This window comes from Poecile atricapillus, chromosome 8 (genome assembly GCF_030490865.1).
Source record: "Poecile atricapillus isolate bPoeAtr1 chromosome 8, bPoeAtr1.hap1, whole genome shotgun sequence".
NCBI classification, from domain to species: Eukaryota; Metazoa; Chordata; class Aves; order Passeriformes; family Paridae; genus Poecile; species Poecile atricapillus.
In genome coordinates, this window is record NC_081256.1 from 19,303,238 (window position 1) to 19,325,838 (window position 22,601).

Consider the following 22,601-nt stretch of genomic DNA (forward strand, 5'->3'; position numbering starts at 1 on the left):
AGCAGCAATATGCATTTCACATTTTTAAGTATATTTCATTATCATATCACTGGATTACCTTTTATCTGCCCTGCTCAGGAGCAGCTAAGTATGATTTTCCATACCTTATACAACAGGAATTCATAATGCAGAGCAATTTAGTAAGTTAGAGAGATCAAATCACAAGCCAGTCAAAATACTAAAGACAAATACAGTGTTCCCCCATACACTCAAAAAACCCAGTAAGACCCTGCATTACAAGAAACCTGCAAGATCTGTGGGTTTTCAAGAAAAACAAGCCACTTAAAAAATCCTCTTTCTCTCCTGAGGAATCTCCTGCACGCACAGCTCATCTCTCAGATTATTGTTACATGTTGCAATAATTTGCTAGGTCTAAACTGTGTCTTCAGCCGGCAGGAGGGCTGTCACAGCACGTTACAGTGATGGCAATTAGCTAACTCAATCAAAGAGATTTCCAGGTTTGGCTTTGCTTCCCCTGCCGTGGTTACGTGGACTGGGCTGGTGTGCAGTGTTCATGGCTGTTCACTGGCCAATTTGCATCCATCCCCAATTTCAAAATTATGCTTTTTGGTAGGATTCAAGGTATCCAGGCAACTACTGTCTCCAAGGATAGCTGAACTCAGCTGTATATTCCCACATACTTGATATCAAGCTCTTAATTTTACTGTTTCATACACTGGCAAAACTGGACACTTCACAGGATAGGCCGGATTTTCCTCACCATATACAACTCCTCACACTCCCACCTAAGCCTTGCTCTGATTTTCTGCGAAGTAAGAAAAAAAAAATTCAGACCCTTTTCTATACAAACACATAGATAAACTGTGGACATCCATGATGAGGAATGGCTTTTTGAAGTCTTAATTTCTGTGGTGTGTGCAATCATACCAGTCATGTAATGTAAATACAGAAGCTTACTTTAATAGCTCCAAGCTCAGCAGGAGATGAGAGAACAAGATCAGATCTCAAACCTTTGTCCTTCACAACAGCAGTTTGCCACCACTGTGAGTTTTATCAGCAAATATTCTGCTTCCCCAAACTCCCTCGGCTGCCAAAAGCCTGCAGTAGGTAGAGTAAGCTTTCCTGGGAAAAAACAACTGTCTGGAATAGTGGTACAAACCGTGATCTAACCACTGCGGCCCCATTTGCTAGTACAGCTATGCTACTGCAGGAAGAGCTACATCTGTCCACAGCTACCCGAAGGGGATCACAGCCTGGAGCCGGGAAATCAGGGAAATCTTACAGGTGTGGAGGTGCTCCTCTGTAAAGCTGCTACCCCGAGACTTCAACTTCCCCAGGTCTCCGTGGCTGCTCAGCAAAGGATTTTGCCTCTTTGCGAATCCGTCCTGGAAAGCCTGGGAGGTTTTCCCACCTCGCCGTTCCCCCGTTCAGGCCCCCGGGCACGGCGGCCACACCACCCTGGCGCTCACACCGGGCGCTCGAAGTGTTTGACCTTTTGATATTGACGAAACAGGAACACACAGAACAGCGGGTCCCGGGGTGAGGAGCCGCTGCTACCCCGCACCCCCGCCTGCCCCGCCGCATCCCCTCCGCGCCCACCCCGTAACAGCCTCCAGGAGGCTGGGGGAGACTTTCCCCTCCCTTCCCTGCTCGGGCCGAGCCCCCCTCCCGGTGCTCGCCGCGCCCTCAGCGCCGATCGAGAGGCGCTCGCCGCGGCCTCTCCCGGGGACCGCGGGCCGGGGCCGCCCCCCGTGAGGGCTCCCGGCTCCCCGCACTGCGCATGAGCGGGGGAAGGCGGCGGAAGGGCCCGTGAGGAGCCGGGAGCCGCCGCCGCCGCCGGAGGAAGCGCCGCCGCCGCCGCCCTCAGTGTCCGCCCGAGCCGGGAGGGGAGAGGCCCGCACAGCCCCCACCATGGTGAGCGGCCGCCCGGGGCCCCTCTGGACCCGGCGCGGCGCCTCGGGGCCGGACAGGGGCAGCGCGGCCTGGTCGTGGCGCGCTGGGTGTCCGGGAGCGGCCGAAGGGCCGGTGTCGGGGGCTCCGCAGCCGGGCACGATGTGCTGGCCCGGGAACTGCTTGTCCTCCTGCCGGGCACGGCAGGGCCGGCGTGTGGGGCCCGGGCCGGGGCCGCAGGGCGGGCTGCAGGGGCTGCTCCGGGCAGGGGCCTAAGCGGGGGGCGCGGGGATCCCGCCCAGGCCTCCGACCCGCGGGGCCCCGCCAGGCCCCGCACGGCGGGGAGGGGCTCGCTGGCACCTGGTGTGGGGGTTCAGGCACCTCTGCGAGACAGCGGCGGTGTTGTGGGCAGCTCCGTGCGGTCTGTGCCCTGTGCCTGCAGCAGCACCGAGAGGGAGTGCAAGGGGCTGCCAGGAACCAGTGGCTTCTAGGAGTTTTTCCTCAGGATTTCAGGCATCTCAGGGCCCATTAAGTGCTGTCAGTTCACAGGGGAACTTGGGGGTGTTGATGCTTCTTGAGCTGCAATTATGTTGAAGAATTTGTGGATAATTGTTCTGGGGTCTTGGTCGGTTCTATTCATAGAAGTGTTGTAAAGGAGGGCCTTGAAAAGGTCCTCCTAGTAAAGGTCTTGTAAAGGTTTATCTTGCGTTTTCTCTGTAATCCTGTTCTTATAGCTGAGGATTTGCTGTGGACTCCCAAATCGACTGACTTTCTCCCTTGCTTCTTGTAGGGAGAAACTGCAGTGTTTAGAACAACATTTACTGGTTTTGCTTGCCTAAACAAAAGAAAAATATATTACTTCAATTTAATTAAGGGGGCCCTCATTGGTTTCTTGCAGTGTCTTAATGCACCGGAGGGAAGAGTTTATAGTAGTACTTTCAGGCTTTCTCTGTATTCAAATGTTGTAACAGCTTTAGCTACTACACCTGTACAATTTAAAGCAGTACTTTTCTGTAGCAGTGATACAGTGTTAGGGAGGGTGTAGGAGGGAGTCTTAAGATCTACTGGTGTATGCTTATTGGTATAAAGATATTTTATCCTTACTGTTAATACTATTCTGACAAGCAGTGTTAAAAACATATTAAAAAAATTACAATGTCACCTTTAATTGATGGAGTTATGTTGGCGTAAAAATTCGGTTAGCCAGCATTTAAATTAAGTGGTGTGCAGACCTCTAATAAACTTGCCACTGTGTAACTAATATAATTTTTAATTGAATAGTTTGATGTAGATCTTCGTTTGTATTTTTTTACGAGAGCTTAAGACTGAAGTCTGAGTAAAGTTCAGACTGTAAAGGTGTCTTAGTAATCTGTAATTCTGCAGGTCTGGGACTGTCTCAAATAGTGCTTACACAGTAACGTTACACAACTTTTTATGAAAACTTTTTTCCATAAAAATCACCTAGAGCTGTCTCACCATATATCCAATGTAGATAGGCAAAATAAATACACAGTTGATGAAATAGACAGTTGATGTCTTGCATGTACATATATTATTGGCTGGCTATGAGATTAGAAATTTAAATTGAACAATCCTGTAGAAAGTGACATTATAACAGAAATGGTGTGGCCCATTATTCTGAGAATAACTTTTCGTGAAAAACAGCAGAGTTCTGTCTTCTTGGAAACACTTAACTGAAGAACCAGCAGACATATTCTGTGTAGCAATTCTGTACTGCTAGATTGGCATTTATCAGATTGGAGGGAGTATGTGAATAAAGCAGAGCTGTTAGGCCCTGTGCAGACAACCGTGTTCCAGGTTGTGCTTGTTGACTGCAGCACCCAGGTGAAAGGATGACATAGCACTGAAGTGGGACTGAATGACAGGCTGCAGCTTTTAGAAGTAGTAAATACAGGTATGAATGGTTTCCAGTGCCTGGGTATAGGATTCTGTACCCGTACTTGTGGTATGTTAAAATCCTCTGGTTAGGGGAAAGGTAGGGAGACTTCACGGAGATTGGAGGATGCCCATCTAGAGACAGGAGATTCAATGTCCTGTTTTTCTGCCCATGTACACAACTGCTCTGGCTCATCCTCCCAGTGGCTGTGGCCAGGTAGCTTGTCCGGCACAGCAAATGCCATGGCACAGGTTCCTGCAGCTGGGGCCTGGCTCCTAACTGTCCATGCAGCACTGCCGGATTGAGCACTGCTGGCTCTGCCTTAGTCCCACCAGTGTCCATATGGCCAGAGCCTTGTGCCTTCAGGACAGAGGTTTCCTGCCATTGAACCATCTTTGTGCTATATCTGGAAGGGACACAACCTGCCAATATTCCTTGGACTGCTGAGAGCACTCAGCCTCTCTTACTCACTCTTCATTTGAGCTGGCTGAGCAGCACCCTGTTAGTGTTACTGCTTCATCTCATCCTGAGGACAAACGTGTGCCCAGGAATCAAGGCAGAGCAGTAAGCAGCTCCATTTCACTTTGAGCCATCTTCACTGTCTGTACAGTTGTGAATGATTTAATGAATTTAGAACTGTGTGTGGTAATCGAGGCAAGTGTGTGATTATCTACATCTTTATCCAGAGCCAAGTGCTAGCCTTGTCTCTGTTTACATTATCTAATACATTGTCCAGTTCGTGTTCTCTGAAAAATATTTCTGTGCTGATAAATACATAATTTCTTACTGCAAACCTCAGCTGACAGGAAGTTGTAAAATTTAATATTACAAGAATTTCATGTCTGACGCTGACTCCTGTAATGTTAGTGTACTTCATGACATTGTTATGTGGTGTTTAACTCAACAAGCTATCCTGCAAGGCCAGCTGTTTATATGTGTAATCTGTGGTGCATATGCATGTCTGTAGAAGTTTGTTGATATTAAATATTTGGGGTTTGATTGTCCCAGAGTACAACTTTAGATCCTTGGCATTATGCTTTGGACGAAGTAGTCAGAATGCTAGACAAGATGGTGCATGATTTTGTTTCCTTTCCTAGCTTTCGCTTTGAACTAATACTTTAAATCACTTTTAACTACAGCCATGAAAAAAAATATTCAAGAATATGAATTACTCTGAGAACAAGGTGTGAAATTTATTATGTAACTCTTGATATTTTACTCATGTTTTATGGGGCCAATGCAAATATACAGTACGAATAGAGCTTTTGTCCCAGACCAGACTTAAGAATGCTAAACAACTGGCTGCTCTATGTTGTCCTTTTTTATTTGGAAAAGTCCTGATTTTTTGTGTTTCCTTCACCTCCCAGGTTAGCATGAATTACCATTATATCTACAGCAATCTTCTGGGTAGCAGTATATTGACCTTCTGCCTGCATGCGAATTCTGAAATTATTCTATCCACTAAAAGAACATTATAGAGGGTGGAAAGCACCTTTAATTTTATGTTGTGATTTTTCCTTTGGATTTTAGATCTCAACAGACTTTTGTAAGTATTTTTGTTCTGTTCCACTGCAGCTAAGTGGATTTCACCTCAGTTTGAAACAAGCTTACAAATGTCCTGACTTTCTTTGTGTGCCCTCTCTTAGAGAAACTGCTGTGGAAAATAAAATGTAGTTGAAGGACATGTTTATTTACATTATGTAGAAACTGTGGCTATTTACTTTCATTGTTTTTGTCTTTTTTGTGATTTTTTTGGTAGTATACCTGTGTGCCATCACTGTTTGTGGGTTAAGATACAATTCTGTGTATTTGTAGATTTTTGTTGTAATTAACATTTTTTTATCAAACAAATTAAAATACTCATGATTTTGTCTTTAAGCTTTAGCCATGTGTTTGTTGAATACAGGCAGTAAAGCAGACATTTTTAGGTGTCTTGTGGTTCCTTTCATGGATATGGTCCAAGGTGGGATGATTCAGGAGCAGAACTCCCCTGGCCATTCCTGTGGCATTAAGGGACAGAAGTGGCAGTCGGAACCTCTGTGCATTTCCGAACCTCTGGGATTGAGCTGACATCCCCGGGGTCCTTGGGAAGAGAAGGGATGCTTCCCACAGTCACAGCTCTTGCTGAAGTCTGAATGCAGTCAGTGTAAAGGCCTAGACTTTGTGGAGGTTGATACTATTTTAGAAAAGGCTTTTACCTGTCACATGCATGAGAACTTAACAGGCTTTTCTTTGAGTCCTGCTTGAAACAAAAACACAGATGTCACATCGTTCAAATTCCTTTACTTAGCAGTGAAACTCGAAGGAACCGGATCATCTGTAGCAGTGGCTGGGAAGGGAAAGGTGCAGAGCAGTTGCTCACTGAAGAGTGGCTGAGTGAATGCCATCCTTGGGGGCCACAAGGAAATCTGGGCAGCAAAACTCATCGTGCCCTGCTTGTCTCACTGGTGGCTGGATGGAACCTTTGAGCCAAGTCCAAGGGCTCCAGTAGGGATCCTCAGCTCTCCAGTGAGGCAGTGTGGGGCAAAGGTTGGTGCTGTTTCCCTTGAACATTATCCAGGAGAGTGGAGCCCTCATTCGGCTATTAGCTGCCTGCAAAATGCTGATGACCAGTGTGCAGAACTTGTCTTTGAATCTAGGGTGACTAAAAACAGTGCAGAAGGAAAAACAATAGTGTAGTCAGAGTTGGTAGAGAAGTTCTAGCATATTTTGTTCCTGAGACTAGGAGAAAAAAATACTTGAGAAAATAAAAGTCCAAGTATTTTATTTTTCATTTGTAGTTTTTCACTGAACTATCTGATCAAGGAAAGGCTGTTGAATTAGAAAATTCAAATTTGTTACTTCATCATAAGAGGCAAATCTTCATTTTAAAATCAAAGTTATAGAACCAGATGTTAATTAGAATGAATGTAGTTGCATGCATCTACACAATGTAGCTTTTCATTTGGAGAAGTTATTCTGTGTTTTAAAAATAAGGTTATCTGTCTTGAGACATCCTTATTATGAAAGGTAGCTTGGATACCACACAAACTTGATCAAAGGCTTGCAGAACTGAATTTTTCCTTTTCCTCTTAACCCAAGAAATAAGGGTACAAATTTGTTTCATTTGCTTTCCATTGTTTTTCATTTGTATGTATAGGCAAGACACGTATCTTTTTAATAAAATTCTGTCTTCCTTTTTAACCTGTGTTAAAGTTGGGATGTTTTAAGTGGATTGTGTTGCATTACAGTGAGCGCAATTTCAGTGTCAGGTATTAGTTTCCTTATGACTGTGGGATTAAAGGTTATGTGCTGCTCTGTATTGCACTTAAAACAATAATAGAGTATTAGTGCTCAGTGTCTAGAAATAGCCCTTAAAAGTGCAGAAGGTTTGGAACCTGCTTGAAGTTCCTGCTTGAAGTGTGGGTTTTTAATGTGCTGGAAGAAGAGCTATAATAGGATAATAAAAACTCAGCAGTAATTCCATCTTCTGCTGTCCTGTCATAGACCTGCAAAGAGTGTCCAGTCACTCAGGATGTGGAGTGTCTTATCCACATTGGCAAGGTTCTGCAGAAGCATTCATCAAATAGAAAAAGGCGACTTTGGCACTTCTTCACTAAAAATAAACTCCTATTTTACCAAGAAAAGTATGATTATTCAAGAAAAAGTTGTGGCTGAACAGTGTGATTTATTGCATCTTATGCCTTACTGAATATTGTACTGATTAACGTAATTAGCTGCTTGATTCTTTGCAATTTTGATCTTCTTTTAAAAAGGTTTTATGTTGCTACTATCAGGGAGCCCCAAGCATAGGAAAATCTCATGTAGAATTTAAATTTTATCGTAAGAGGCATTTAAGCTGCAAGTTGTTGATCTAATAAATTGCACTGTTACGTGAAAAGATGCAGAACACGCCACCTTTTGTGGTCCTGGGCATCCATGGTAAAGCCTAGTTAAACCTGTTCCTTGACTTTTTGTGGAATGTCACTGCTTTTGGAGTTTACCCTTGCAGGAGCAGGGCAGAACAAAGCCTCCTGAGGTTTTACAGAGTACTCACAATTAAATGGGCTATGCATGCTTATGTGTACATGTTTTAAAAAAATCAAAATACTGACGATTAAAGGCCAGCTTTGTATGGAAAAAAAAAGAAAAAAAGAAAGGAAAAGCTAAAGTAATTAAGTATGGCTGCCCTATAGTGCAGCTGAGTCTGTGGTGATGCAGCAGTCTGGCTGTGTGGAACTGATTAGAAGCAGCTGGTAATTGATAGAGAAAATTAAATTTGGGATTGTTTCATCTTCATTTGGGATTGTTTCATCTTCATTTGGGATTTCATTCACTGGTTTGTTTTCATATATCTGAGTTTACAATACATTTTAAAATGCTGCAACTAAAATCCATTAGTCATTCCTGAAAGTCATTGCACATGGCTTTGTCAGTGTAATTGATTTTTGTGGAAGTGTGAGCTCAGTAGTGCAGGGTGTTGGATGTCTGCTGTGGAGCCAAGCATGGACAGGTGGGTGCACAGGAGCTGCTCTGGTGACTTCGCCTTTACCTGGAACCGCGTCTGAAAATCTGTTTCAGAAATGTGTTTGTAGGCAGACGTCCAGTGTGACAAACTTGGTCAAGAGATTGAGATAAAGCAGCAACACATTATAGATTTTAAAATGGTATAGCCTAACTAATGTCACTGTTTGAAGTCTGCAACCTGAGCTAACGTTTTGGCTTCAGTTAAGTGCTGTAGATACAGAGTGGTTTTGGTTTGGGGGGATTATTTTTATTAAAGGATACTTATGCTAAGGGTATTGTTCTATTTAGTATATTATGTGGGTATCAGTTTAAACCAAATGTGATGCTCTTGTATTTTTTTTTCAATGGTGTAACTCTGAAGCTGGTAATTTAACTGTTCTTACAAACAAAAGCGTTCACACTACTCATCAAGACACAGAAGACTGATCCTGACTTTTAGGACAGATGAATTTGTGTTCTGAAGCATTAGTTTTTTTTCTAATGATAATGTGATTGAATGCTAATTATCCATTGGAATTAAGAGCTCAAGCATGTACTGCTCCTGAATCATTCATGCTTTGGCTGAATTTTATCACATCTTGGGATTTTTTTTTGCCCTTTTTCTCTATATTCCCTGAGAAGGAGCTGTTGAAATTACAGTTACAATAATGAACAGAATATACAAGTTTTGGTTAGAATACAAAGTAAACTAAAAATTAAATATTTGTGCCATATAAGAAATCCAGTTCTGACTTCAAATTTTGTCAGAACTTTAATTTACCAAGTTGTAACATTGGGAGTCTTTGCTTTGTCTGTATTTAGTGAACTGTAGAACTATAACTGAATTTGGGTGTAGTGCAAGAGCTCTGATTGCTTTCTCCTGATGGGCAATTAGTTTTGGGTAACTCATACCCTTGAAATCCCGAGTGTGCTTCTCCTCATCAGAAATATCCTTGGGAATCCCTCTCTGCTGATAAGCATCAAGTTTGTGTTCAGTTCTGGGCTAGGCCAGGGCGGGATGGCTGGGTCTGGGCAGGAAGCCTGGAATTCCAGAGCTCTCACCTTGGCTACTCACTCCCCCGCCTGCCTCAGGCACAATTGCCTTTTTTTTTCTTAGCTTCGGTTGCTGCACCTGTGAAATGGAGACAATGCCTCCTCGCAGGAATGTTTTGCAAATTATGTAGGTGGAGCTGAGAACCTTCAAAGTGAAAATTCTCTTTAAAGAAAAAGAAATCTTTAAGGTGTTTCAGTGTGTAGTTCCCTGAAACGGATGACACAGCCTAGTCCCTTGCTGCCATCAAGAGGCACCTCAGGAGATCCTGTTCCAGGTGTGGCCCTGGTCCTGCAGTACTGGACACCAGGACACCAGCCTGCTGCTCAGTGGTGCTGAACTGTTCAGTGCCTGCTCTGCCCCACCTCTGGAGGGACTTGATCAGATACTTTAATATCCTGATTGCTTGGGAAGATTACAAAGATAATGATTTAAAAAACATTCAGAGACTGGTTTTTATTTACTTGTGGTTTTTTTTGTCCAGTAGGCATTTCTAGTTACAGTATTGTCTGTTTTCCCTAGAACAAGTTGAAATCATCACAGAAGGATAAAGTGCGTCAGTTTATGGTCTTCACACAATCTAGTGAAAAGACAGCAGTGAGTTGTCTGTCTCAAAATGACTGGAAGTTAGATGTTGCAACAGACAACTTTTTCCAAAATCCTGAACTTTATATACGAGAGAGTGTTAAAGGATCACTGGACAGAAAGAAGTTAGAACAACTATATAACAGATACAAAGGTGAGTACCCTGAATTTTAAGGCTTATTTCCTACTTGTATAATTCTTATTTACAGTGTATTGGTGATGCTGTGCTCTTGTGCTGGGAAATCTTAACTGAATCTTCCAGCTTTGTTTTTCTGTACTAACAAGACAAATTAGAAGGGAAATAAGGTAAGTTTATGCTTCACAAGGATTACATGCAGTTACTTTATGTGCTGTGAATGTATCTACATTTATGGGACATTAAGGTCTGAGCTGGAATTGTGTGTATAGTGAGTAATTGTAATGGTTAATGAGGATTTTAGGTAACTCTCCTGGGGAAGGCACATCACACAGGACTTGATCCTGACAAAGGAAGAGGTTGCGTACTAGGGATGGGTTCTACCTTGGTTTTTATTCAGCTTGTTCTTATTATCATGTAGTTACAAACAGACTGTAAAAGAAAACAAAGTCTCTGTATGTGTTAGGTAGCCAGTGTTCAACTGATATCCTACCACATAAAGTGGATTCAGTAGAGCAGAACAAATCCTGTGTTTTAGCACTTAATGTAAAAATGAATGCTCTGTTTTCTGTCTGTTTTCCTGTGTTTTATATGTATAATCCAAATACCGTTTTTGTGAAGTCTGTGTTGGCTTGCGTTAGTGGATCTTTGTTAGCGCAGTTGAAATGTGAGCATCTCACTTCCAGACCAGATGTTGATTCCTTTGTGAAAAGAGGAGTTGGCCTGGCTGACTTGGAATCTAAGGGGGCAGCGTAATTTCCCCCTGGAGGTTACTGTGTCCAACCTCCTGCATGCTGGAAACCTCACGTGTGCCAGGAAATGCTTAAATCTACTCTTGGGGTAGCCATGGATGGGCACATTTGGGTGTTGGTACAGCTTGGAAATGAACACTGCAGAATGGCTCCTAATGGAACACAGCTCATCAGTCTGACCAAAGGGGCCAATATTTGAGTGCTGGGGGGAGAGAATCACTGTGCTCTGTAGGGAATGAGTCAGAAGATCCTGCATATTATTAGGCAAAAAACAAATGTTTGTGGTGCTTTTGTCTCTCAATGAAAATAACATGAGCTTCATTGTATGGGAGGCTGTATTGCAGTAACTGCCTCAATTGTTAAAGCTTAACCATTGGGAGCACTCATTTAACTTTGTTTTGAAAATACTCTTTATAAGGGCTGATCCCAAAAATGGCTTATTGAAAATGTTTCTTTGTCTTAAATATACTTGTTGAACAAATTAGCTTTTTCAAATACCTGTTTTTCTTGATACTTACTTTCATGTCCCAAAGATCCTCAAGATGAAAATAAGATTGGTATAGATGGAATTCAGCAGTTCTGTGATGACCTAGCTCTTGACCCAGCCAGCATCACTGTACTCATCATCGCATGGAAATTCCGGGCTGCAACACAGTGTGAATTTTCAAAGCTGGAATTCATGGATGGAATGACTGAGCTGGGGTAAGTGCTCACTGAGTGTTAGATGGTGACAGCGTGATCCAGGGTCCTGTTTTGGGGCATTCCCATTCCTGGTGTCCTTTCTGAGACATTTCAGAGCCCAGCATCACTCGTCTGCCTCTGCAAAAACAAAGCCCTGCTTTGGCTGTGTGAGCATTGTGTGGTGGTTGGCACAAAGCTGCTCTGGCAGGTGGCTCAGGGATGTTGGGCACACCTGGGATTTCTCTGCCTTGTGAGAGTGCAGGAATCTTTATCACATTTTCCTAAAAAAATTGTGGATTGTAGAAGCTGATGTATCAGGTATATGTGCAAATGCAATGTGAAGAAAGAACAAATAAATGAAATTCTTGTAGAGTTGTAGACTCATTAAAGTGATTTGATGAATTCTGTTTTGATAGTCGTATTGTATTCTACAAATAGTTTATAAATTCTTGATTAACTCATGTTTTTATATCAAAATGAATAATCAAACAAACAAAAGTGCTTTTTAAAATGCAGATGTGACAGCATAGAAAAACTGAAGGCCCAGATTCCTAAAATGGAACAAGAATTAAAAGAGCCAGGAAGATTTAAGGATTTTTATCAATTTACTTTCAACTTTGCAAAGAACCCGGGACAGAAAGGTTTAGGTATGTATTCTAATTCATAAGCATTTTTTCATAAATATTGGAAATGACTAATTAAAACAGTAAATGAATGTATTATTGTGATCCAATGAATCTGAAAGATAATCACCCTTGGGATGAAATACATATCTGTGTTTTGAAAGATAGTTGTCAATTTAAGGTATTCAAATTGATTATTAATAAAGGCTACAGAATTTTATGAGAGTTTATTCTTTCACTCAGAGTGAATCGAGTTCTCAGTAAGCACAATGGATTATGGTCTTATATTAAAGACATAATTACACCACTTAGAATTTGCAGCACTGAACAGATTAATTGAATTTTTACTTTTAGGATAAATTGAAGCTGTAAAACCATTTTTTGTGTAAGCACATTTGTAAAGTCCCTTGTTACACCATGCTTGCAAATGTCTTAGCAGGACAGAATTGGAATGTTAGACATGGATTCCTTTGTTCTGGGCCTGATGCCTGCTGGTGCCTTCCTACAGAGATTTTCCTCCCTTACCTCACTGAAGGCTTTTTTGTTATTATTTCAGAGTTTACACGCTGAGTGTGGCTTTGGTTGGTGTAACAGGTGGAGTGGAAAAATAACTTTTTAAAAATAATTTCAGCACACTGCAGTTTGGATGGAATTAAAGGAACAAACTGTATCTCTGTCTATTCAAAACAACAAAAATGAGGGAATAAAAATTTATTTTGAGCAGTGATGTTCAACAGCCCAAATGTACATTCATTTCTCTATAGTATGATTTGGCTATTAGCCATAACTAACATTTCATGATCCTGTAACTTAATTGTTCTGGTTTTGCGGAGTAATAAAATATGGGAAGGCTGGTAGGTTCTTCCATGGCAGCTTGTGAATTTGTTTTTCTCAGTAATGAAAATGCTCTAAACTGGACAGCTTTGCATTCCCAGGGTGTGTAAAGATGAGCTTTCTGCTTTAGTTTTATCGGCTTTTATGTACAGACCAACTTTTGGCTTAAAATGAGTGCTGAAAAATAAGTAAATAAGCAAAAACTCTATGTCCTCCTTCGACATCTTGCAGTATCTTGTTTGTTGTTTTCAGTGGATTGTGAATTTTATTGTATCCAAAGGAGCTAAAAGTGCTGCTATACTGTCTGAAAATACTTGTGCATGCTTGTAGACATTTCTGAATCATGCAAATAAATGAATAGGCTGATTCGTATTTCTTGTGGAAAGTCATAATAAATTTTTTAGGCTGCTACAACAAAGAAAATGTGAACAGCAACTGAATTTTGGGATTAATTTCCCAGGAAAACTGATTAATTTGCTTTATTTCTCATTCATCATAAAGCTTCTTCGTGCAGGTTAAGCTCTAGCAGTGGCAGATAAGTATAGTTTTCTGATATCCATATAGCATATACATAGTGTAAGATAGGTTTTTTAATTGTTTTTGTTTTTAAGTCTGGATCTGGAAGTGATGTAGAACTGAGCTTAAAGTCTGGATGCTTACCAGCCCTTTTGGTGCTCATAAATACACAGTTCTAGGCATGAATTTAGAACAGGGAAGAATAATTCTGGAAACCCTGGAGCAAAAGAACACTTGGAGAAGTACAGAGCTGCAAAGTAAGTGCTGCTAGTTAGGCAATTAATTTTGGTGTGTCTAAATAACTGCTTGTAGGAACTTGCAAATTGATTTTAATGTATATTGGCCTCTAATCTTGCAAACATTGTGCAGTAGTTCAGGCACAGTTCTGGAAATATATTTCTTCTGCATAATTTCTTACTACTGTGTAAGTACTGTGGGTGTCTGAAAAGTTCTTGTGATATTTGCATCTCATTGGAGAATACCCTGTAGATGGTGTTCATCTCAAACATTGCTTGCTTCTCTTGCATCTCTCTGGATAAAATTCAAAATGGAGGATGTATTTTGAGGCTCATATATTTGATCCAGGAGGATTTCATTCTCACACTTACAGAAATCTAAAATTATATCTTTACTTTCCAGTTTTGTTATTTCATATAATTTCTTTTTAAAATGTAGTTGGTCCCAAGGCATTATGTCATCATGCTTTACATGTTTGGACTCATACATTGAGTTTGAGGTTGCAGCATCCTGAGATTTAGCATTTAACAGCCTTTGCTTACCCACAAGAATTATCTTTAAATTGTGTAAAAATGTCAGAATGCACAGTTGGTTTAGTGATTGTTTTCAAACCACTGTAAAATGCAGTGACTTGATGACCTTGCCTTTTTGAATGCACACCATTAATGCAGCACAAGTAAATAAAACTTATTTTTTTATCTGTTTCCTTGAGGAACTGATCAGCTTCTTCTGAAGTTTGTATCTGTTAAATTTTAGAAAGGCAGTAGTTTAGCTGAAAGCTAAAATGCCTGTTTTTGTGCCTGAATCTCCTGTTAGAGAGATTTTGAGCCTCTACAGTCTTGAATGAGTTGCCATTTTCAGATACAGCTTTATTTACTGAGGAGTAGTGACTTCTGTCTAATTTGTCTCTGCTTCTTGAGATTCAAACTCACACTTTAGTCTGAAATCAAACCTCTTTGCAGCTGCTGGAAAATCCTTCACAAATTTTATTCTCTACTTTGGTCAGGAGGTATTATAATGTGACTCTGCTGTTGCAGAATTTTTAATATCAGATGCTAAACAATTCAGAACCCCCCATCAGCTCCTATTTTCCCTCCAGCAATGCAGATTTCATACTTGGCGTTGTTTGCTGTTGGTTTCACCTCCAAGATCTACCTCCCTGGGTTCTTTTAAATATTTGGACATCCTGGGGGAAGGGAGGGAGTGCAGTTCTTGGGTTATTGGTGTGGGTTTTTTTCTTTCTTTCCTGAAGTGTGCAGTTGATGCTGTGCCTTCTCCCCCTTCCACAAAGGAATTATTTATAGAAGAAATTTTCTAGATTGCCAAATATATAAGAGCTTTTGTTAAAAAGAGGCCACTTACCTAGGCACCCTTTTGCGGTCACTGTGTGATATCCTGTGGCTGAGGACACTGAATTTGGTAATTCACAGTGAGTGGTGTTTGGTGCTGCAGCACTGAGCAGTTCCCTGGTAATTCCTGGTGATCCTGGGCAGAGTTGTGTGTTCCAAATGTCTTTTATGTGCTCACAAGCTCCTGTGTGCCCCTCCTGGTGGTTCAGCCTTTGGCACTCCCAGGGATGGGGGAGCTGGCTCTGTCCTTCCCCTCCATCCAGACCAGCTGGGGTTTTTTGGGAGCTGCTGCACTCCAGCAGCTCTGACAACGAGGGGGCTCCTCTCCAATGTGTCAGGTCAGGCTTCACTCATTCCAAACAAACAGGAATTTAACAGGATGCTTTGAAAGAAGAAGGAAAAAAAAAAGCCAGCCCACCACAAAAAGCAATGAAAAAATTTCCAATGAACAAAAGGAAAAAAATCCCAAACCAAAACAGCCAAAAACTATCCCAAACCACCAACAAAAAAAAACCCAAACAAAAGCGAAAACTCAGCCAAAACAACACCACAAACAGATGAACCAGCTATCTTCTGTCTGCTTAGGGACACTACCCAAAGATTCTTTTTCTAAAGGAAATCTTGATTGCAGAAATGAGCACTTGACAAAAGCCTTGTTACAAGGGCAGCACCTGTAATAAGGTTGCTCTAAAAATGAAATCATTAGAAGTTGCTTTTATCTAAATTGTATTTTATATATTAAAAAAAAAAAGTCTCAGTACCAAATACTACAAATTTTCTTTTCAAGCCAATAGCATCTTTAACTGAAAATGTTTTGCTGACTTTTTACTATTGTTAGATAGCAAAAGGCATATGAAATGTCCTGGGGGGTTCTGGCTATGTTGGATATTAATATGGGCAATTTTCAGTTCTGTAAAATATAAAATATGTGTGTAACACTTTTTTTATGGTTGCCTTTTTGTAAAGGATCTGTGAGTATATTTGCATTAGTTTAATCTTTTCAGACTTATGGGTACATGGTTCATCCTGGTGTTAGATACTTGTAGAGATTATATATTTGATATGTATATCTCTAAAAGTAATATATTTTAATATTACAGATTTAGAAATGGCCATTGCCTACTGGAATTTAGTACTTAATGGAAGATTTAAATTTCTAGACTTGTGGAACAAATTTTTGTTGGTAAGTTTAAACCTTTACATAAGCTGGACTGCAGTATTTTCAGAACTTGGAAGATAAACATGTTTAAGTTATTGAGTAGATGAAATAGACTGTCTTGACCTAAATCCCAGATAGTCATAGTGTGTACAAGATAAATATGTTTTGGGAATATGGATGTGTCTGAGACAGTAAAAATGAATGTATAATAAGGTTTTTTTTTTTAAAATATATATTTTCCACCTCTCCAAACAGGAACATCATAAAAGATCAATTCCTAAGGATACCTGGAACCTTCTTCTAGACTTTAGTACAATGATAGCAGATGATATGTCTAACTATGACGAGGAAGGTAAACATTGCCATTTTCTCTCATTAATTTCTATGTTTTATATTACATTTATTACTGTGCATCTGCTTTGGCACAATCTCAGAAACAGCTCCATTAGAGTATTACTGATGATCTGAAGTCCAGTTGGAGCTGCTTTAATGCATGTTGTAATCATCTCTGTTACCGATGTTTTAAAAGAGAAATGCTGAAGCTTCCATGGAATCCATTTTCTTTTTTTGTTCTAAGCTCAGACACAAATTCTTTCTTACTGAGACAACCCCAAATTCTTTCTTACTGAGACAAGCTCTGCTATATGTCCATTTAAAACCCACAGATTCTCTGGTGGTGCAGTTCTTGGCTTCTTCATCCAAGTAACTGATCCATGGTTTGTGCAGCTCTGTGTAGGGTCCTCTGGTTATTGCATTTCATAGCTGAGAATGTTTTTAAGTCTGGTTGCTTCAGTTTATGTGAGGCTTGGACGTGTTTTGACATAGAAGTGAAGCTGGCAGCACTCAGAGGCTGCTGAACAGAACTCACTTCCTACCAAATGTATTTCTTGTAAACTTTTGTATCAATCTTTCCTCTACCAGTCCATGTTCAGCCAAGAACAGCTGATTACCCTCAGCCCTTGGCAGCACATCAGTTCAGTCAGGGGGGAAACTAAACTTGTGATACCTCCAGAGCAGAGGGCAGCAAACTTCTTCAACTTTATTTAGTAATTATGGACTGTCCTCATTCATTCCCTCGTCAGTTTTGAGTTGGGATTTTGGTCAGTTTTTTGTTTTTGTCTGGAAGATAACCCTTGAAAGTGATGTGTATTAACTGGCTTTAAAGGAAGCAGAAATCTTTATTTGGCTCTTGAATTTCAAGTAGGAAAATAAATTATTTTTTTTTTTTTGCTTCAAACTCTGTCTAGTTGAATACTGGAAAGCAAATAGCTTGTCTGGATATGAAGCTTGTGAAAGAAGACCTTGTTGAACCAAGTTTTTACATTCTGGTGTTTTCCTCTTTTAGGGGCATGGCCAGTTCTTATTGATGACTTTGTGGAATTTGCACGCCCTCAAATTGCTGGGACAAAAAGTACGACAGTGTAGCATTAAAGGACCCTTCTAGAGTGTACATAGTCTGTACAAATACCTGAAATGGAAAATTGCACAGTCAATTTCTGCTGGCTGGACTGAACTGAAGATCAATCCTCACAATATGGCTGAGGGTTGAGACAAACCTTTAAGGATACATCTTGGACCATATCATATTTCATTCTTCTACTGGTGGTTTGGGCTTTTCTTCTAGTCTGGACCACTCTTGCCCGTTAAAATTCCAACACTGTGGATTTCATCATGGATTTATTTTTTGTTGGTGGATCACCCTAGTTTCATCTCCCATAAGTCCTAGAAGCTTTATAATTATTTTGAGGTTTCTGATTTCACATAAAGCACAACGCTGGTCATCATCAGACAACTGTTGTATGGCATCTGAATTATACAGATCAACATCAAAACAATTTTTAAAAGAATCCTTAAATATACACTTGGGGCTAGTTGCAAAGACTGTACTGATAGCACTTCCTGCAAGAGTGATATATTTAAGTGTACTGGGTCCGAGTTTTTTTCTTTTCTGGAAAAGTGCAGGTGTCGTCCGAGTTTGAGTCTCTGGTCACAGCAGTGACAGGAATGGCCAAGGAGCCCCAGGGCTGTTGACTGGGGGTCCCTGGCTGAGGTTTCCTGGTGGCTCAGCTGCTCTGGGGACAGCTGGGGGACGACACAACTCGAGCACTTCCCCCCCGTGGGCCGAGCTGTGTCCTCACAGAACCCAGCGTTCTCTAGGCTACTCTCTGAGAAATCAGATTTCATTACAGTTTTGAAATGCTTATCTGTCTGTCAAAGAAAGGTTTTTCATTTCTGTGGAAATCAAACACTTGAATATACTGAATTTGTGTCTTAACTGTTTGCTACACAATACAGTATTTTAAATTGAGATATGTGACTTTTATGGCTGAGGTGTGACGAAGGAAATGGCCCTGTTGTACAAGAAGCTGGTAAGATTGTTGTGAATCTGGGTTTTGAAACCATTATCCTGGTAAGTTAAATCTTCATAACATAGAGGTACTGCCATTATGGATGACACCCTTTTCTAAATTATTTTGCTGAGTTTTCCTTAAATTGACATATCACTGTGGTAGCCAAACACAGAAATTAAGAGTAAAGCTTTCCCAAACAAGCACAGATCAGATAGAAACTACTACACTGGCTTTGTTGTTTAAATTATTTTGTGGATCACTACTTTTGTCTTGCTGCGTTTGACTAAGTCACTTCATTTGGATCAAAGCAGGTTTTATCAGATGCAATTCTTTAATAATACAAGAGCTGTTTAGCTGCTTTTATGGTCTTTTACTCCTCACTGAGTTACTTGTGAAGGGATTTGATAAATCCTGCTCTGGAAAACATGCTGGCAAGAACAAGCTCCAGGAGAGGAGACAGACCATACTTACAAGTGGGAAGAGGGGGTTTAAGCCCACCCTCTAAATAGCGCCCTGTTAAGGCCAGAGTTATTTTTGAGATGAGTCGTTGGTACTTGCACTAGACTGTAGCACAATTTTATGCAGATGCTAAAAGTATTTTAGGGAAAAATTGACTATTAAACAGCTAAAATTTTTATTTGTACTCTGTGCAGTTGACCTTAAGGCTGGCTCCCCTTACAGCAGTGCCCTTTTGGCAAATCCAGTTGTGCATTTATTCCAAAAATACAGTTCCTCAAAAACGTTGCAGACTTTCTCCAGCTACTGGAATTGGCTATGCCAAAAACTGTGTGTTTTGCTGCTTTCAGTATTTCCTTTCTCAGTTTTGTGTAAATAAAAATGGGGACTTGAAATTATGGGGGTGGGTGGGGTGGAAAAAAAAGCTCGACAAGGTTATCTCTGCGTGCTGTTTTCTGTCTTGAGGGTTTTGGTACTGTTTCAGATTGATTAGTTCAAGTATGCTGTGTTTGGAGAGGAGAACTGACTTGCTTTTCATCCCAGTGCAGACTTGTCCCTCAAAAAAGTCTGGCATTGGGCAGTGGCAAAATGCCGTGGTGTTTTAGAGACTCTTCCTTTTGAATGCGAGATCTTTCCAACAAAATAGTGTTGTCATCAGTTTGGTACTACATGCTTATAATTACTGTGTAATTATAAAGAAATACATAAAAACTTTGACTAATTATGTTGCAGAAAAGGGTTATTTGTGCTATCATGGCATCTTAAAAGTTTTTCAAAATGACTGAAGTTGAAAGAAATATTAACAGGGTGTTGTTGCAAGGACAAAATGCCTGATTACAGGGAATATTTTGTACTGAAATGTGCTTGGATGTGGCCATGTGGTTTTTTCCTTCATATATGTGTGGGGTTTTTTGTTTTTCTGTTTTTGTTTTTTTTTTAAGAATGCAGCCAGTTGCTTACATGGATTGCTTTAATTCGTAAGTGCTTATGTCTTCAATTTGATGATCTCCCTGCAAATGGATCAATTTAATTTTGCCAAATGTCAAGGAAAAAAAAAAGAAGGCAAACGTCAAGTTTGTAAACTGTTTTTATACATTAAAATATGTACAAAATTAGAAGTGCCCTGATATAAAACACTTAATCTTGAGATTATATTTAGTAAAAACCCATCATTTGCATATCTCTGTAAGTTCAAAATGTAACTTCTTACAATCCCTCTCATTACCAACAGAGGCAATAAAGCTCCAGTGAAATTGCCATGACTGAGGTTTGTACTGCATTGTTTCAGTGTATTATTTGTAAAGCCTGTTTCTGGAATGTGTTTTTAGGGAGTGGGGAGGGGAAAAAAAAAAAAGCATGGAATATGTGTGTTCTGCATAAAATACAGTTCAGGGCAAGTCTTTCTTTTGGGGTGGAAAAAAAAAACCAAACTAAAAACTGCTCCTGCACCTTGCCTGTTGTTTGTTCCCAATGTTTCCAAGTCCCACCTGGAGCTGATTGTCCCAGCCCTTGGCACAGCCATGGCCCAGCATGTGAAGGAAGACACCACACACACTGCAGTGCTTCAGATATGCCTCAAGTACAGCAGTAAAGCCACTTCTTATTATCAACCTGTTAATAAGTAACTTATGACTTGCCTCAAAACTGTTTTACAATGAAATCCGTACTGGGACATCCTTATTTAAGAAAGATACCATTTTTTAAAGAATGCATTTAATAAACTTTTGTCATTCACACTTTTATTTAAACAATGTTGCCCAAAGTCTCTGTAGATTTTATTTGAGGATGGTTAATTGACTGGGTTGGCTTTTAAACAGAAACCAGTGATGCCCTTCAGGTCTCTGAGCTCTCCAGCAGTTAACCACACCATTAAATACTTGATGTAATTAAAATTTCATCTATCAAAAATAGGCCTTAGCTTTGTAACTATGGAGCTGTTTTAGTACCAACGTGTAGAAGTATCTGCAGAAATAAACACCAAGAGTTTTTCTCCTAAAAAATAGGCACCTGTACCTCAGGCCCAAGTCTGACCATTTAAACTGGTAGAGAACTCAACACCCAGCTTCTGGAAGTTCTGGGCCAGCAAAAGCTGCCCAAATGCAATTTGAATGTTTGCATGAAACTGCAACCATTTCTTTTTTACACTCAATTTTGTGTTTTTGGAATGTAACAGTTCAAGCCTTTTACAGTGTTCAAAGGACAACTGGCAGGAGTCTGAGGGATAAATAAAATTAAGGCAAGGAACCTGAGAGGGTGAGAGATGAGAGGGCTGTAAAAATTGTGTGGGGACAGGCCCAGGTTTGTTTTCTTTATCTTGCTGGTACCTTCTCTCCAGCCCTGCTCATGACTTCCTGGGCCAGAGTGCAGCAAGGTTGGCTTTGCTGCCTTTTCCTCCACCACTTACATAATTAAAACAATGACTCAGCTAGAAGTGAAAGTTTTATTTAATAAATATAATTTTCATAAACCATTTTCAAAACAACTACTGACCAAGCTGTACAAGGAACAAGCACATGGCCTCGCTGTCAGAGGAGCAAAAATAACATCAGGCAGCCACAGTGTCAGAGGTCCAAAATTCTTTGTATTACTTATTGCTCATTTCCAGTGGGCAGTGCCCCTAATCTCCCTAAAATTAAGGATCAACATCTTTTGAAAGGTACTTCTTGCAGAGATGAGACCGTTACAGTTTTTTTCTTCAAAGAAACAAGCTCAATCCCATTTCAGTGAAAAAACAGGAGTCTAGATGATGATTTGTTATTTTCGTATGCATAAAACCTGAAATCTGTCACGGGGACTGCAAATAGGAATTGTAAAAATATATTCTTTGAGATACAAGTAACATCCTCCTGCAGCAAGGTGCACCTCATTTATAACCATTTTCAACTTCGTGCTCCACAGCTCATCTTTTGTCCTGTTGTCAAAATGTAAAAAGGGTCAGAACCTGCTGCTGAGGAGAGCCAGCTAAACCCGCAGGCCATGGCGGTGCCTGCCGGGGTCTCTTTCAGGCAAGCCTCGCTCGGTGCCTCCCGGAGCAGCGCGGTTCTGTCCCCGCTGTCCCGAGAGCTCTTCACCCCTCGGGCCCCGGAGGGGCTCAGCCGGAGCCGGGCGGTGACAACAACAACGTCCCCTAAGGAGCACCAGGCGGCCGGGGCAGCACACACGGCTCCGAGCGAGTCCTGACGGGCCTGGAGCAGCACTGAGCTGAAGGGAGAGAGAAATCCATGGGGAGCAGGAGCCTGGCACGTCCCGCTGCAAATGCGCCTCAGGAGCGGACAGAGCCGCGAGCATCCCCAGCACCCCCGCCCTGCTCCTGCTCCAAACCGAGGCGTTCCCAGAGCAGAAACCAAACCGTGCCACTGGAAACAAACTACAGCAGCAAGGAACGTGCAAAACAACCAACAATAGAAATAGCTGCAGAAAAAATCCCAGCCCAGAGCTGCAAAGGAGAGAGTCTGGCTGGGAAATAATTTAGGAACAAGATAAAGGCTGAAATGAGTCCCTGGTGAAAGGTTTGCCCAGCTCTAGGAACGGCTCCTTTGAGCAGTGACATGTGTGTAACAATCTGTGTAAAAAAACAGTGGCAGTGACAACGGTGAATTATTAGAGATTCTACACACACACACACACACAAAAAAAAC

General features: G+C 41.0%; 2 protein-coding genes across 10 annotated transcripts in view; one reads left to right on the top strand and one right to left on the bottom strand.

Moving 5' to 3' along the window:
- The first annotated feature begins 1,477 nt into the window (after positions 1–1,477).
- DCUN1D1 (defective in cullin neddylation 1 domain containing 1) lies at positions 1,478–20,225 on the top strand. 4 transcript variants are annotated; one of them, XM_058844528.1, is made up of 9 exons: positions 1,518–1,875; positions 5,116–5,294; positions 9,807–10,023; positions 11,291–11,459; positions 11,955–12,085; positions 13,585–13,668; positions 16,098–16,180; positions 16,412–16,508; positions 17,502–20,225. In XM_058844528.1, exons 3-9 carry the CDS (start codon positions 9,849–9,851, stop codon positions 17,579–17,581), a joined length of 819 nt encoding a protein of 272 aa, XP_058700511.1. In that variant the 5' UTR covers positions 1,518–1,875; positions 5,116–5,294; positions 9,807–9,848; the 3' UTR covers positions 17,582–20,225. The 4 variants fall into 4 exon arrangements, with proteins under 4 accessions (XP_058700512.1, XP_058700511.1, XP_058700510.1 ...); XM_058844529.1 differs by lacking the exons at positions 1,518–1,875; positions 5,116–5,294 and adding an exon at positions 1,478–1,500; XM_058844527.1 differs by lacking the exon at positions 5,116–5,294 and having other exon boundaries at positions 1,519–1,875.
- The window catches only part of ATP11B (ATPase phospholipid transporting 11B (putative)), a 69,079-nt gene continuing 64,821 nt past the window's right edge, over positions 18,344–22,601 (bottom strand). For 4 of the 6 annotated variants that reach the window (XR_009278155.1, XR_009278153.1, XR_009278152.1 and 1 more), the window contains one exon: positions 18,344–22,164. The gene's annotated coding sequence lies outside the window, so the exon portion shown is untranslated. Of the gene's footprint in view, positions 22,526–22,601 lie in introns of all 6 variants that reach the window. The other 2 variants (XR_009278154.1, XM_058844525.1) reach the window with 1 other exon arrangement.

Bases quoted from the DNA above. Each gene is read 5' to 3' on its own strand.
- DCUN1D1 (XM_058844527.1), top strand. The intron at 11,460-11,954 runs GTAAGTGCTCAC...TTTAAAATGCAG, and splicing joins GATGGAATGACTGAGCTGGG to ATGTGACAGCATAGAAAAAC. The intron at 16,509-17,501 runs GTAAACATTGCC...TTCCTCTTTTAG, and splicing joins GTCTAACTATGACGAGGAAG to GGGCATGGCCAGTTCTTATT.